This window comes from Chenopodium album, chromosome 9, assembly GCF_948465745.1.
Source record: "Chenopodium album chromosome 9, dcCheAlbu1.1, whole genome shotgun sequence".
Taxonomy (NCBI): Eukaryota; Viridiplantae; Streptophyta; class Magnoliopsida; order Caryophyllales; family Amaranthaceae; genus Chenopodium; species Chenopodium album.
In genome coordinates this window covers 1,146,702-1,162,785 of record NC_137842.1, presented here as the reverse complement: position 1 = coordinate 1,162,785, position 16,084 = coordinate 1,146,702, and the positions used below count along the sequence as shown (strand labels likewise).

The 16,084-nt window shown below is 34.1% G+C and overlaps 1 protein-coding gene across 1 annotated transcript; it reads left to right on the top strand.

The window, feature by feature from the left end:
* The first annotated feature begins 9,340 nt into the window (after window positions 1-9,340).
* On the top strand, window positions 9,341-13,623 carry LOC145559255 (uncharacterized). Its single transcript, XM_081620691.1, has 3 exons — window positions 9,341-9,778; window positions 12,401-12,986; window positions 13,306-13,623. The coding sequence occupies exons 1-3, from the start codon at window positions 9,341-9,343 to the stop codon at window positions 13,614-13,616; spliced, it is 1,335 nt and encodes a 444-aa protein (XP_081476817.1). The 3' UTR covers window positions 13,617-13,623.
* Window positions 13,624-16,084: the final 2,461 nt, after the last annotated feature.

Below are 16,084 nucleotides of genomic sequence, written 5' to 3'. Positions count from 1 at the left end.
TGGGTCTTTCAGCATTTTGCTTAGAGAGTCAGCATCAGTTTCTAATTCTAAGAACCTGATTCTCTTATCCCAAACAAGAAGTAAGCCATCTCTAATAGCCAAAAGTTCAGCAGTAGCAGCGGAGAAAGCATTGAATTTGGAAGCAAAGCCAGCCACCCAAATACCTTTATCACATCTTATCACCCCCCCTCCACCGGCATTATCAACACTAATCCATGAGTCATCAGTGTTGAGCTTGTGGAAGCCCTTTTGAGGGGGAGCCCAAAGTCTTGGAATCTGAGAGCTAGAGGAAGAAGGAGAGTCTATAGCAGGAGCCTGGATTAACCTCAAACAAAAAATATAATCAACATAGAATTTGTTAAAAGTATTCTGAATAAAAACCATTTTTTGTTCAAAAATGGCCATATTCCTAGTGCTCCATATGTGCCATATTGCAACTATAAAAACTTTTTTCCAAGTAGAATTATTAGTAAGATTAAAATCCAACCAATCTGTGAGATTAGTATTGTAAAAATGGTGCAAATCAATGTTTAAGCAATTAAATTTTTGAAAAATCATAGACCAAAGAGCAGAAGAGTTAGGACAATCCCTGAAAAGATGAATAGTATCCTCTAAGGGGGCTTCACATCTCATACACATAGGGTCTAAGAAGTTCATTTTCTTTTTAAGAGTAGATCCTACAGGGAGAATATCTCTAATTAAATTCCAAAGTAACATTTTATACTTATAAGGAACTTTAATTTTCCACATGTTTTTCCAAGCAAAGGAAGATAGGAAGGAGGTATTGAGGTTACAAGAAGGAGAAGTGGAATTATAGGCTGATTTAATATTAAAGTTACCAGAGTTGTGAAGAGTCCATTTTAATCTATCCGAGACTTGAACAAGTTTAGGTAAGGGGTAAGCTAAAATCAAAGGGATTAAGTTTGGAGGAATAATGTGAAGCACACTATCAAGACACCATTCATTGTTTCTAATAATATTAGAAACTCGCCAATGACCTTTGGAGTCGGGAATATAAATATTAGGAATGAGGTATAAAGGACACTCTCCTATCCAATGATGGAACCAAAGAGAAGTATCCTTACCATCACCTATATTCACAATATATAATTCCTTTTTTAAGGACTTCTCTTCCAGCCAAGATGTCTTTTGTCAGGGTAAAGTCGTATCCCCTAATCAAAAATAATTACCTAAGTCCTCTAACTAAAGTAGATAGGGAAGTAGGGTCGAACTCCACAGGGAAACAAGTCTTTTTACTCCTAATTAATTATTATAGTCTAAATTATCTAAGTAACCAATATTTTTGTGAATAAAATCTATACTACGGAGAAAAAAGTCGAAAGAAATAAAGTGGGGGAAAATCAAATATTAAAAGACCTAGGGCATAGGTTCACTAATAAACAATATTCCAGGGCAAATCATAATAAGCAATCATCAAGCATTGGTTAATCAGATTATAAAGGGCTTTCGCTACGTATTATAATCACAGATTTAATTTACCGGTATTAAATCTCATCTGTCGAATCTCGACTTAACCATTTATAAATTAGTCCGCCTATTGAAACTAGGCCTAAACATCAATTCTCATCTGTCGAATCTTGAATTAATATTGCTAGACTCATACAATTAAATCTGGCCAAACCTAATTGCATAGCATTAAATCAATCAATAGGAAATTAACCAAGCATTGATAATTAACAATCACAAAATTACCCCTTCATATCATTTATTAGATCCCCATACCTAGAAATAAAACTACTCAAGCATCATCATAACTAAACTAATAAAATAAATAAAGCAAAGCATAATCAAAGAAGTAAGTAAAATAGCTGAAATTAAAAGAGAAGAAATTGTTACCAAAAGAAATCTGGATTAATGGAAGTAATTAAGAACAAAAGTTGAGAGAGAATTTAAGAGAGAGAAATATTCTAAGTAGAGAGAGAAATTCTAAGAAAGAAGGTAATAAAAAATTACGTACAAATCTCGTACTTAAAACATTCCGGCCTAAAACAAAAATTAAAACTAACTAATCAGGTCTTGAGAAAACACGCGCTCGATCGGGCCCGCCTTTTTTGCTTTGCCCGCTGCTGGTGTGCCGCGCCCGATCGAGCTCATGCTCACCCGATCGGGCGCGCCTCTTCCTTGAGGATCATTATGCGCGCAGCTGCCCGATCGGGCGTATGCTTGCCCAATCGGGCGTATGCTTGCCCGATCGGGCCCGGTCTTCTTCTTCGAGGCTCGGATTTTGATTGGGCTCAATTCCTCGGCCCAATCTAAGTTTCCTCATCGGGTCTTGATTAAACGATCCAATAACCTCGGTGTCTCATACCGAGCCCTTAATCATCGGCTCTCACCGATCCTGGGCTTCAAAAGTGGCCGTGCCTTTCTAGCTTCCGTAGTTGATCCATAAAACCCGGGAAAATGCTCCAAAAGTGCAATTTCCTGTAAAATACAACTAAAACTACGAAAACACTATAAAACACAAATTAGTAATAAAAGTGGCTCGAAAGAGCCAAAAATACTACTAATTATGACCAAGGGACGGGGGTAAATTACTATATAAAATGGACATATCATCTTTCCAAATAACTGAATCAGAAGACTTAGGAATATAGTCTAAAAAGTTCGAATATTTCAGGTATTTATTTTTTTAGAATATTTATCCAAAGCTTATTGGTTTGAGTAAGAATTTTCCATCCAAGTTTAGCCATGAAAGCAATATTCCATCTTCTCAAATCCCTAATACCTAAACCCCCTTTAGCCATCGGATCACAAACCACTCCCCAATTTGTCCTAGGGATATATTTAGTTCGATTAACTCTATTCCAAAGAAATTGTTTACATTTTTTTTTGAAGATCATTGATAACATTCATAGGCAAAATATTGGTTTGCATAGCATAAACCGGATAGGAATTCAAAACAGATTTTATGAGAGTACACCTTCCTGCCATGTTTAACAATTTAGCTTGCCAACCTTTAATCTTGGCATAAGTTTTATCTAAAAGGGGGAAGTAATCTAATTGATTTAATCGTTTGTGAGATGTTATTATACCTAGATATTTACCAAAATTGGTAGTATTAGTGATATTGCACACATTGCAAATAGACCTCCTAACATTATGATTCATCTTCTTAGGAAAAATAGCCGAGGACTTAAGAATATTAATAGAAGACCTGAGATACTCTTAAAGTTATCAAGAACATCCATCATAGTTTTAATATTATCAGTAGTAGCTTTCCCAAAAAGAAAAACATCATCGGCATAAAATAAGTGAGAAATGTTAATATCTTTAGCAATTTTCATAGGTTTCCAAATACCCAGGTCGACCTTTTCTTGAATCATGTTAGAAAGACGATCAAGACAAAGAACAAAAATATAGGGAGATAGAGGATCTCCCTGTCTTATTCCCCTAGAGGGAGTAAAGGATTCCGTTATTTCACCATTCCAAAGGAGAGAGATCTTTGGGGTACAAATACAACTTAGAATAAGATCTATTATATTAGAAGGAAGGTTAATACTAATGAGAGTGTCTTTAATAAAATCCCACTCTAAGCAATCGAAAGCCTTAGAAAGATCAATCTTAAGAGCCATAAGATTGGCACTAGAAGCTTTATTGAAATGGTGAGCAGCTTCTTTTATAATTATGATATTTTCTTCAATAGACCTATTAGGTATGAAACTAGATTGAAAGGGACTTATAAGGTCATCCATAATGGGCTTTAATCGGTTAGAAATACATTTTGTGATGAGCTTATAAATAGAATTGCATAAACCTATGGGTCTAAAGTCCTTCATAGTAATCGGGCAATCACATTTTGGAATTAATGAAATATAGGAGTCATTAATAGCATTAGGAATAGAACCTTTCAAGAAACAATCAAAGATGAACCCAGTGATAGATGAGCTTAGAGAAGGCCAATGATGTTGAAGAAATATAGGTTGTAAACCATCAGGGCCAGGAGATTTAAAAGGGTCCATTTGAAAAAGAATAGCTTTAATTTCATTCTTAGAAGGGGGCATACTAAAACTAGGTTCTGAACAAGCTGAATTATGTTTAGGAAAATGATAACTATTCATCAGATCAACATTGATATCCATGCTTTTAAAAATATTTTGAAAATAGGATCTAGCCATATTTTTTAAAACCACTAAATCATTAATCCAAACACCATCATTATATTGTAAAGATAAAATTTTTCCTCTTGATTTTTTAATGTTAGCAAGTAAATGAAAATATTTTGTATTACAATCAGCATTTTTCCTCCAATCTAAACCTGATTTTTGAGCATAAATAATTCTCTCAATCTTGTAGATTTGATTTAATTCAAAAAGCAACTCTTTTTCCAAATTAACTAAAAAGCTAGAATAATTTTTAGAAAGAGCAATTTGTATACCATTAACCCTAGCCACCAACCTCCATTTTTTATTAGTGATATTACCAAAAATATCATGGTTCCAAGTTTTAATATTCTTAAGAAATTCAGATCGACCTTTAAGGAAATCAAAATTATGCAATTCCCAATTTTTAACAAAAAAAATCAGAAAAATCATCATGTTCTATCCACGCAGCTTTACACCTAAAAGGATAAGGACCACCTTTACAATTATCAAACAAAGTAATTAAAATAGGACAATGATCAGAGTAGGTACGAGCAAGATGCGATACCTGAGTGTTAGGGTAGGTATTCAGCCAACTCGGGTTTCCTAGTGCCCTGTCAAGTCGTTCTTGAATAAGTTCGAGACCTTCCCTGACATTATGCCAAGTGAAAGGGTTTCCAGAGAACCCTAAATCAACCATGCAAGCAGCCTCAGCAAGTTTATTGAGGTCATTACACTGAGATTGCCTAAATTTGAGACCTCCCGACTTCTCAGAAGGTTTAGTAATTTCATTCAGGTCACCCAAAAACAACCAAGGTGTGTTATCAGGTGGAAGCGAGTTCTTCAAATCATTCCAAAGTTTATGTCTTTGGGCAGGGGAAGAAGGAGCATGGACGACAGTAAGAAGGACCTCTTTACTGTCAGGGGTGAATTTGAACAAGGCATGAAAATAGTTTTTGGTATGACCTTCGATTTAATCCACCAATTCAACGTTATTATTACACATCAACCAAATTCCTCCCCTAAGACCGTTAGGACTTATAAATTGAAATTCAGCAAATCTAAGCATCTTAGCAACTATCTCAGCACGTAAACCATCACTCTTGGTTTCTAGAATAATAAAAACACTGGGCTTATGTAAGGCAATTACCTCCCAAGCGTGAGGTATAAACTCGTTCCTTGAAGCTCCCCTGACATTCCACAACACTATCTTCATATTAAGATTTGGATACTCCGGAACCGGCTTACCATTGCAAAACAAAGGATCAAAGTGATCCTACTCCTTCCATTGCATTTCCCGATTTATTGTCACAATATCGTGCATTTTCAGCGGGACCACCATCGAGTCCAATTCTCTTAGTGTATTATGTGTTTCCCGAAAATTCACTTCTATCTGTAGACCCACTATCCCTTTTTTTATCGTGAAGATTTTCATAAGGTGATCTGGGTTTTCGAGATCTTGTTCGCTATTTCCCAAAGTGAGATTGATTATCTGAGGGTTGGAAGGGGGTGGTACGAGGTCGTGGAATGGGTAACTCGGCCACGACACTTGTTGGCGAAACCACGGCTGAGATGATTGAGGGGGTGGTACTGTGGGTGGAGATATCAGGGGGTTGTGGTGAGATTGGGAGTTCATGAGTTTGGTAATTTGAAGCAAGGTGTTGTACATTAACTCGATTTTGGCCGGCGTTGGAGGAGACTCGATCGACGGCCATAGGAGAGGAATTGAGGGGGTCGGAGGTGTCAAAACAATTTTGGTTATTTGAGCTGGAGATAGGGTTGGACGGAAGGGAGGTTGGGGTGAAGCTTGGGTCGGAAAAGGTGGAAATGGTGGAATTTGGTGGAGGGGGGGTAACGGCATCCGCATCGATAAAGGTTGAGCAGGGGTGACTGGAAGGCTGTGTTGAAACTGATTGTTCAATGAGGAAAGGGTGAGATTGGTCGGAGGTAGAGATTGAGGTTGCGGTGATGGTGGAAGGTTGTCCCTCCGAGTGATTTTGATCGGACGACGCGGAGGTATTTTGGCTTTGGTCTTCTCCATTGATTATGATTTTTGTGTTTATTTTTTCAATGGAATGTGTTTCTTTGTTGATCATAATTTCTGGAATTTGAACTAATATAGTGGAATTGGAAGGGTTTGCATGTATCTCCATGGGAGTAGCCGAGTTGGTGTTTTCCAAATGGCAATCGAGGTTTTTAGGAGAAGCAATGGAAGAAGAAGGGGAAGCGTGTGGAGATAGCAAATTGGGAAAAAGATTTCTGGGATTTTGTTGATTGTTTTCGAGTAAATGCTCATCATTACCTTCCAATATTAAATTAACTAAATTGTTATTGGTGTTACTGGGGATAGAAGTGTCTAGAAGAGCAAAAGAGTTAGAGGTAGAGGCTTGATTATTTAAATCTGAAACAACTTGAGTGGGGGTAGACTTGGTGTTTTTTGGACTGGGCTTAGGAGAGCTATGGGTATTGGGCTTTGCGGTGTTGGGCTTTGTATTAGAACTAGGCTTTTGATTAGGGACCAATTTAATAGAAGCTTGAGAAGGTGAGTTGGTTTTTTTCAAAGAGTTGTTTTTTTTTTAATTGTATTTTTTCTTATTGTTAACAATAGTCCAAGGACCATATTCTGAAGAGTTATGGGGAACAATGACCCCTAAAGTATGGGTAGTGGGAATGGAAGACTTTTCATGGTTGTTGGGACTTGAAGGCTTCTCATAAGAAGTGGAGGTTGAAGACTTTTGATTAATAGAAAATTCATTGTTTGAAGAAATAGAGGTAGAAAGAATACCTTTTCCTTTGTCAACTAAATCCACCTTCAGATTGCATTTTTCTTTTGTGTGGCCAATTTTACCACACGTAAAACATAAACATTGAATATTTTCATATTCAATAGCTTGCCAACTATTAGCAACCCAAACATTGGTGACTAAAGGGATAGATAGATCAATATCTAAGCAAACTCTAGCATATCTAGCACGAGTAAGATGATCGGTGGCATAATCAACACGGAGAGGATTCCCTGCTAACTTTGCTATATCGAACAGAGCTTCTTTATCGTAATATTCCACTAGCAATTCGGGAAAACGAATCCAAACCGTCATTCTATCAAAGGGATTCATTGAAGGTCTAAAATTAGGCTTCCACTTGGTTATCATTAGATAATGATCCAAGATAAACCATGGTCCTCCAAGCATAGTTCTTTCATAATCATCCTGGATTGAGAATATAAAGAGATAAACACCCTTTCCTAGATCAATTACTTCAAGAGAACCTTTTGGTCTCCACACAGCTCTAACCCTTTGGGTTATGAAGGAAGGTCTAACAGAAATTCCCAAGCATTTACCCATCAAGGTTAATTTCCAAGGTTTCCTTAATTTAGCTAGAGTATCTTTTTGAAAAGACACTTCTTTCAAAGGATCAGGAGGAGGAAGATCCTCATCTTCCCATTCAGAAGATGTGATTATGATCTTTTGTGCTTCCGAAAACCATTGAGATGAAGCATTGACTGCCTCACGAAATGATTGTTTGATTAAAGGAGGATTAACCTCAGCACTTACTGTAATCTCTGGGGAGACTATAACTTCATCTATCATTTGAACATCCTCAATTGGAGTGTCAACCCTTGCATGGATGTGAACATCATCCATTGGAGTGACAACCCCTGCATGAATTTGAACATCATCCACAGAAGAACTTACTGAGACTTGTTGCATATGGACTCCTTGTTCCAAATCAGAATTAACTGGACTTTGCTGTAAAGGTACCTGAGACGAATTCTCCATATTGCAATAAACCGAGAGAAAAGAAAACAGAAAGCAAAAGAACGAGACAGGACAGAGCAAAGAACGAACTCGATGACTGAATACCTGTAAAGAAAAAACAATTTGAGAAAGAAAAGCTTACAAAAATACTAACAAAGGTTCCCAAGGCCCCCTTGCCTAAGCAAGAAGGGAAACCCTTGATGACCTTTGAGAGTGTTTTCGCAAACTAGAGAGAGAAGTCATTTTTTTTTTCGTTTTCGCAAGTTTTGAGGAAATTTTTCTTAGTCAATACTCAGTTGACTCAAATCTAAGGCATGACACGTTATTTTTGTTATTTTCATAGATGGCATGAGATAGCTAGCTAGCTACTCATAAAATAATATTCTGCTATCCACCAACTATAATGAAAAAAAAAATCTCATTGAAATTACCCCCTCCGTCACGTATAGAGTTCTTATTTCATATTTAATTTAGCGGTGTAAAGGTGTGTCTGTTACCATTAATATCTTTAATTACACATGAACAAAAGTTATAAAAAGTTGATATTGTAAATTAAAACTACATATTGAAATGAATTTAAGGATATCTCAGCACATGAATATAATTTTTTATGAAATATATGAGAATGTGGTAAATAATTAAGTTTGATAAAATTAAATTAGAATAGACATTATATTATGAGATGAAGGGAGTATCACACAATATCAATATTAGAAAATTTGCCTAAAATTCAAGTCTTAAATCAACCTATGAGATTTTTTTTTTTCAAACATTGACTTTGGGTTTGACTTGTTTACATTCAGGATCGTTTGGTAAGGAAAGGAAATAAATAAGAGAGAGGAAGTGGGGAAAAACCAGTCTTACATTTGTTTGGTTTAACCATAAAAAGGAATAACATAAACCTATTTTCTTTCCTTTTTGCAATTGTTTGAGGAGGGTAAGAATAATTGCTACCTTAGAGGGATAACAAGTGGAGAAAAACCAGTCCTCCTAAGTAATGGTTATTATTACTCAATCTTCTAATCAAACACTTATTAACAGTAATGGTTTTACGGACTCCATTCGTTCCTATCCAAAAAATACCCTTACCAAACATGCAAATGTAAATTTAAACTTGACCTTGACTTAGTAACAAACGAACCAAACATTGACCAAACCAATTACAAAAGTGCTCTTGGCTTCACCCTACCCCTACATATGGCCAAGTGAACCGACATAAGAAGACTAAGTTACTATATATAAATATCACTCGATGCACCAACATTCTTTAATTTCATTCCTCTTTTGATACATACAAACCATCCTTAAGCCATTACCATATAACATCAAAATTTTGGCAAAAAAAAAAAAGAAGAGAGATTAATTATCATGGCATACAACAAGAATAATAGTTATAATTACAAGATGATGATACAAAAAAAGCAAGAACCCACCAATTTACTAAACTTCATATTCATGTCAACCGTTAACAAAGCCTCTAAGATGCTTTTATCCGTGGTTTCCAACAATTATGCCTTAGATTTTTCTTCACCTTCTTTTACTATTAATAATAGTAATAATAATAATAAGTGGAAGGTTAAGGATCATTTGAGGTTTATGTCTTTGCTTTTCACTTGGTTCACTATGTGGGCTCTTCGCCTTGTCTCCGATGTTATTCCTTCTTCTTCCTCACTACTATCACCTCTTAATCATCGTAAAATTACAAGTAGTAGTAATGTTATGGTTGTTGATCATCATGGAGATGGCCATGGTGATGGATCATCGTCGGCGGCGGCGGCTTTGACATCGATGTCGTATTTTCCTGTTCAGAATCTAGACTTGATTTCTCATGATGGGTTCTTAATTGAGGGTAGCGGCGATCATCATCATCGGCTTCAAGCTGGATTGTCCGTTGAAGCTCTTAGTAGAGCGCTCTCCCATGTAAGGCCTGTTCACTTATCCTTAAATTAATTTTACTGAAATGAAATTATTTTTAGTGAATATTAATTATTTATATAAGCTGATAGAACATAAAACATATTCTTGGGCCTCAACTATAGTTTAAGCTTTTGGTTGAGATGATCCTCTAACATGGTATTGGAGTCAGCGTGACACAAAAGTCACGGGTTCGAATCTCATCCGCCCCTCCTTCAAAGTGAAATTAATTCGCACAAGGTATGGGTGATAGAATATAAAACATATTCCTGGGCCTTAACCATAGCTGATGTGAATATTGAATAGGGCCTAGGTTATGTTCTTTTGTAGTCTTATTTTTGCTAGACTTAACTTATATTCGAAGTAATTAAAGATGTTGGTTTATGCTGAATTTTTGTTAAACTAAAATCAATTTTTAATGTGCGACTTGATTTATTATTTTTGTTAAACTAAAATCAATTTTCAATTTTGTGTTGTTTATGTTAGGGAGATGTCCTAGTTAGAAGTTCTTATAAATTTATAATGTCTCATTCTTAATTTAATTTTTAATGACAAAAATATGTCTATTATTTAGCTTGCTTATTGTCTGTTCAATAAGTTAATAATCAATAAATTACGTATTGATTATGTAAGTGTTTATTTAATTAATGATCGGATATTCTGAGTTTAAGTTTTTGTTACTCTAACCATTTCATTATTCATATTTGTTTCATCATTTGCAATAATTCATTTTAAGAAAGTGAGAAAGTTTTAGTACTCGCATAATAATTATTCTTAAGTTAATATTTTATAACATGGTAAAAAAATAGAAATAGAAAATCCAAAATATGAAAGAGTCGGTTTAACACATGTATGAAGAGGAAATGGAAAAGTGAAGTAATCTGTTTTGTTGATTTGTGGGCAACAAGAAGACAAATTATGGTACCTTTCATTCAAGTGGAAGAATTGTATTTTAGGTCACGTGGCTTAGCAAGAAAGTCACGTGGCAAGGACAAATATCTTGTGTCGTCTAGTACAAGTGCTTTCGGTGTAAATTTGTGTAGTTATACGTATAACACATGCCTTTCATGCAAATAGATATAGTGGCTATTCCTCCCTTCTTGGGACTAGGAAGCAAGAAATCAACATTTCTTCGAAGGTAGCAAGAAATCAATTAATACAAAACCAAAACCAAGTATCCAACATGGAAATATCGATTATCGACAATAATATAATAGTCTCTTTGTATTTTATTATTTGTTCTTTCTCTTTATGTACAAAAGTTTAGAAAATAATAAAATATGAAGAAAGTAGGGTTATAGTTGGGAGAAGAGAGAAAATGAAATTACAAAGTATTAAAATTTGATATATAGTTAGGAGTACAGAGAATATAAAATACGAAGGAAGTATAATAAATCTGAAGTGGATTTAGTTATTCAATACTTATTCAATTTACATGTTTAGTACTTTTAAAGTTTAAATTATTTCTAATTTTAATATGTGTAGGGTTTGTTCTTATTGACTGAACTCAGCTGAACTGAACTGAACTGAATTAAATATTATAAGAGAAGGAAATTAGAAACTGATCTGAATTGAACTGAACTGAACTGAATTTCAACGTATGAGAACAAACCCTTAGATTGTACTAATTAAAAGTAGAAGGTTTTGCGTAGAACGGCCTCACGTGAGTCCGGTTTTATGACTATGAAAATAATGTAACGCGCTTAAAATCTGTCTACACCAATTCTTGATCATCGTATTTCTTACAAGATTATCTCTCTGTAGTCTGTCAGATTTACGGAAGAACAATACTCAAATCATGTTGACGACTTTTTGGTCATCGTCAATCCAATAATGGAAGCCTTCGTAATGTTTTCATGGTCTAACGACTTCAATAGTCTAGCTTCTACACATAATTCCTCAAGATTTTCCAAGACTCTTCTTTTCCTGGTAATACTTTTATCTTACTCCAACCAATTTCAGTACCTTATCTAACAGTGCCAGTTCCTTCTTCTTTGATTTCTTCAGTGAGTGGTGGACGGTACTACAGGGGAGGAGTTGATAGGATGGGTGTTTGGTTTTTTTTTACCTGACCAATATAATTTAATACCTGACCAATATTATCTAATACCTATCAATATTATCTAAAATCTGATTTTTATATTCTAATTTCTGACCATTATAATCTAATTTCTGACCATTATAATGTAATATCGGACTATTATTATCTAATTTCTGACCATTATAATCTAATATCTAACCATTATTATCTAATTTATGACCATTATAATCTAATTTCTGACCATTATAATCTATTATCTGACTATTATTATCTAATTTCTGACCATTAAGATTTTTATTCTTCAATTTTTTTCTTGTTTGTATGACCGGACTCACATGAGTCCGTTCTACACAAAACTTTTACAATTAAAAAAGGCAATCTATGGATCATACAAGACTACAATTTTTCATTTTGTATATGTACGATGTAGTTCGTGGAGTATTAGTTAATCATAAAAATGTCACCAATTTTATGTTTTGACGATTAATAGGCCTTATTATTCCATTTACCATATTTGTACTAGTGGTTAACCTTTTACCAAGCTTGCATTAGTTTTGACGATTTTTTTTGTTATAACTTGATTACAGATACTAGCTTTACTAAATGAGCTACCAGCAACATCAAAGAAATATGAATTTGCGGTAGCAATGGCTGACAGGCTACTAGACGATAACACTCGTGATGGTAATGTTGAGCTTCTTCACGTCAATCGTGTAGCTTTATCATCCTCATTCGAGTGCACGCTCAATCGATTGTACCACATCCTCAACAATGCTGCAATATCCCACGTTGATCAGGCTAACAATCGCAGTGGTCCATGGACCTTACGTGTGATACGTAAACTTCCCTTAGGAACGTACATCTCGGCCTACATGAAGGGTGGCATAAGTGCTGTTTTTCCACATTTGCAGTCGATGTGGCAACTCCAAAAAAGGCGGTCCATGATGAACGACGATGGTGATAGTGGTGGCGATGAATTTGTTGGGAGTGATCAAAGTGTAGAGGTCGTGGGAGCAGAGAAACTAGCACAAGAGTTGTTGTGGATTATTCATAAACTTAGGGCATGTTACGCGGTTGATGAGGCCTTAGTGCAATGGAGCCTTGCTTCTAACTTGGCTTCCCTTTCTCTCAATGCCAATCCTAGGGTCCAAGCTCTTCTCATTAAAATTTCGGGTAATTTTCCCTACATCAATTTAATTTCCTACTCATTTAGGGACTGTTTTATTCACCTTATTTTCATTTATTTCAGGTCTAATAAGTTCATATTAATTCAGTTTAGGGCCCGTTCAAAAAAAAAAAAAATCAGTTTAGAAAAATAAGTTTTGATAAGGCTTAATAAATTCAGATAAGTTCATATATGTCCAGATAAAAATCAGGTAAATAGAACACATCCTAATCACACTTTAATGTGCATTGCATAATTCATTGTTCAAGTGTTCATATGTACCTAGGATTATTCTAATAATGTTGGAACTTATTATTGTACATGCAGCTTCATTATTAGGAGACATAGCTCAAGCAGAATTCAAGGTTCACACACAAGTCCAATACAGATTGTTAGTGCTCTGGCTTCCGTTATTTTGCTATGCTTGTAGCGGCCTAAGGTACCCGGAGTTGTCAAGTTATGAGAAAATCGACGTTGAGAGAACAATGGAGCGAATGATAGGAAGCCTCTCAGCTACGGAACAAGAGGTTGTGCTTAGAAATTGGTTGCAAGACTTTGCTATATGCTCCTCGGATTGGCCTAATCTTCGACCATCATATGATCGTTGGTGCCAATGTTCGCGTCAACTTGTTGCCTAAAAAAATAAGTCCTAAATCCTAATCGATCTATAATATGGCAAAATTTGGTTTGTATGTATGAATTACTCGGTAAATGTTAGATTGTATCTCGTACTATATGTATTATATTGCTAGGTTCATGTATTAATCAACTCCTTTCTTAGATCAGGATGTAAAATTTGAAAATTCTCATATTCTCATGCTTACATTTTCATGATATGAATCGAGTACATGTGTTTGGTGTTTTTTTTTTTTTAAAGCAAGTGGATGTAAATATGTAATTTTACACATACCCAATACCCGAATATTATGCGTCTTTAATCTTCATGTGAACAGAATTTCATAAATTGATGTTATTTGTTACTTGAAATCTAGAATGGCAGAAAAAGGGTTGACTTCAAATGCACATATGGCTCTCAATCAAGAAAATAAATTATTCTAATAGTTGATTCAAGCAAGTTAGAGATGATAACGTGTTTTCACATATAGTTTTTAAATGGCTAGTTTTATACTTTTATACCCATATAATTCCTCCGTTTTTTAGTTGACACATTTTGATTTTTGTACTATTTACAACTACACTTTGACATGCTTTTCTGATATTAGCTACAATAAAATATAATTATCTGGGATCTTTTTAGAATCATCTCAATGTAAATTTTATTAATATATATCTAGTTTTTATAATTTTACAACATCAATAACTAGAGGTCGGTATTAATCGATAAAATTGTTTAAAGCTGATAATTAGAGATATTGATCATAATTTTAGATTGCCATATAACAAACTAACAAGAATTTATTAGAAGCTTTAAATAAAGGGTAATGCTATACATAGCCCTTAGGGCTATATATAAGCATTGAATTTACTCTTGGAAAATGTATAAAGTTAGGAATTCATGACAAAAACACGCGCAAATCGGTGTAATTAGTGTGTTTTTGTCATGATTTTCTAAATTTAAACAATTTTCAAGAGTAAATTAAATGCTTATATGTAGTCCTTAGGGCTATGTATAACATTTTCCTTAAATATATTAAACTATTAAGCAACATTATTTATTAGAAAGCAATTTGGCTATGGGAAGCAACAACACTTGTTATTTTTCTTTTCCAACTTTCGAAAACACCCGCCTTTAGTTAATAATGGCCACTTTGCTACACATTGAGTTGTGCAGTCTTGTTCATTGCAATCTGGATACACAAAACAGTGCCCCCATGGATCAAAATGACCGTTTTCTTCTGCTATTGTTCCACCTGTATTTATAATTTAAATCATGTCATTTAATTATGTATTGATATAACTTATTAATTAATTACATGATCATGTATATATGTAACAAAAAATAAATAAAAGTTCCAAACATCTAATAATGTACTTAGACATCATGTACATTAGTTATTTTTTCCTTTTTTTTTTTTACCTTCGTTTAAGCAAACTCGGCCTTTTATGTAATGGAGAAAAGAAGAATAAAATGAGAATGGACTAATTGATTATTAGTAAGGAAAAGATGACAACAATAAGAAGATGAAAAATTATTTCATGTTTTATTTGACTAATTTGATACTTATGAAGATATTTGATTTGGTCTAGTTCAATTTGTATCTTAAAAAAATTTAATTCACTTTATAGGCCTAGGGAAATTGCTTAAACTTACCTGAAGAAATAGCAAGGACTATGACAATGATAAATAGAAGAGGAAATTGCTGGTTGAACTTCGTGATGATAGGAAAACACAAATTTGGATCGATGATTCAATGTAATTTGTTAGAGGAAATAGTAAAGTTAAATAAGGAGTACTATATAGGAGTAGAATGTGACCCTAAATTTAAGAATACCTATAATTATTCCATTAAATGCATTTATGAAATATGAATTATGTTTATTTTTTCTTTGCTCAATGCATTTATCATGTACATATCATTTCATTAAGTAGCAAATCTTTATTGTTTTTTTTCCTTTTTTCTTTTGATCTCCTTCCTTATTTGATTCCTTATCTATCTATACTTAAATACTTTAGTATTTAAAAACACAAACCACAAATCTATACTAATCCACATGTCACTATAATCACTCATATGCCACATGTCACCTCTCTTAATCCTTTCTTTTTAAATTCCCATTTTAATATAAAAACAAAATATATAAATAATGTTTGAGTCTTTAATCTTTATGCATTCTAAAACTTACAAATTTAACTAAGAACCTTAAGTGTTTCATATTCAATATAGTAAATTAAAGTTAAACTAATTAGCGTTCATTACATTAACAATAAAATAGTTTTTTTTTTTTTCTGCTCCTTAACTTAAATATAACTTAAACCAATGTGTCATTTCATGCCCTACAATATTTATGTATATATACCTAGCTAAATTCCACAACAACACCGACACTTTTCAAGAAAAATAACCTAAGTAACAAGACGTGCATCGAACGGGTCAAAAGACTAGTTATAATTGAAGATCCAAACGGAAACTAGGACGACTAATGA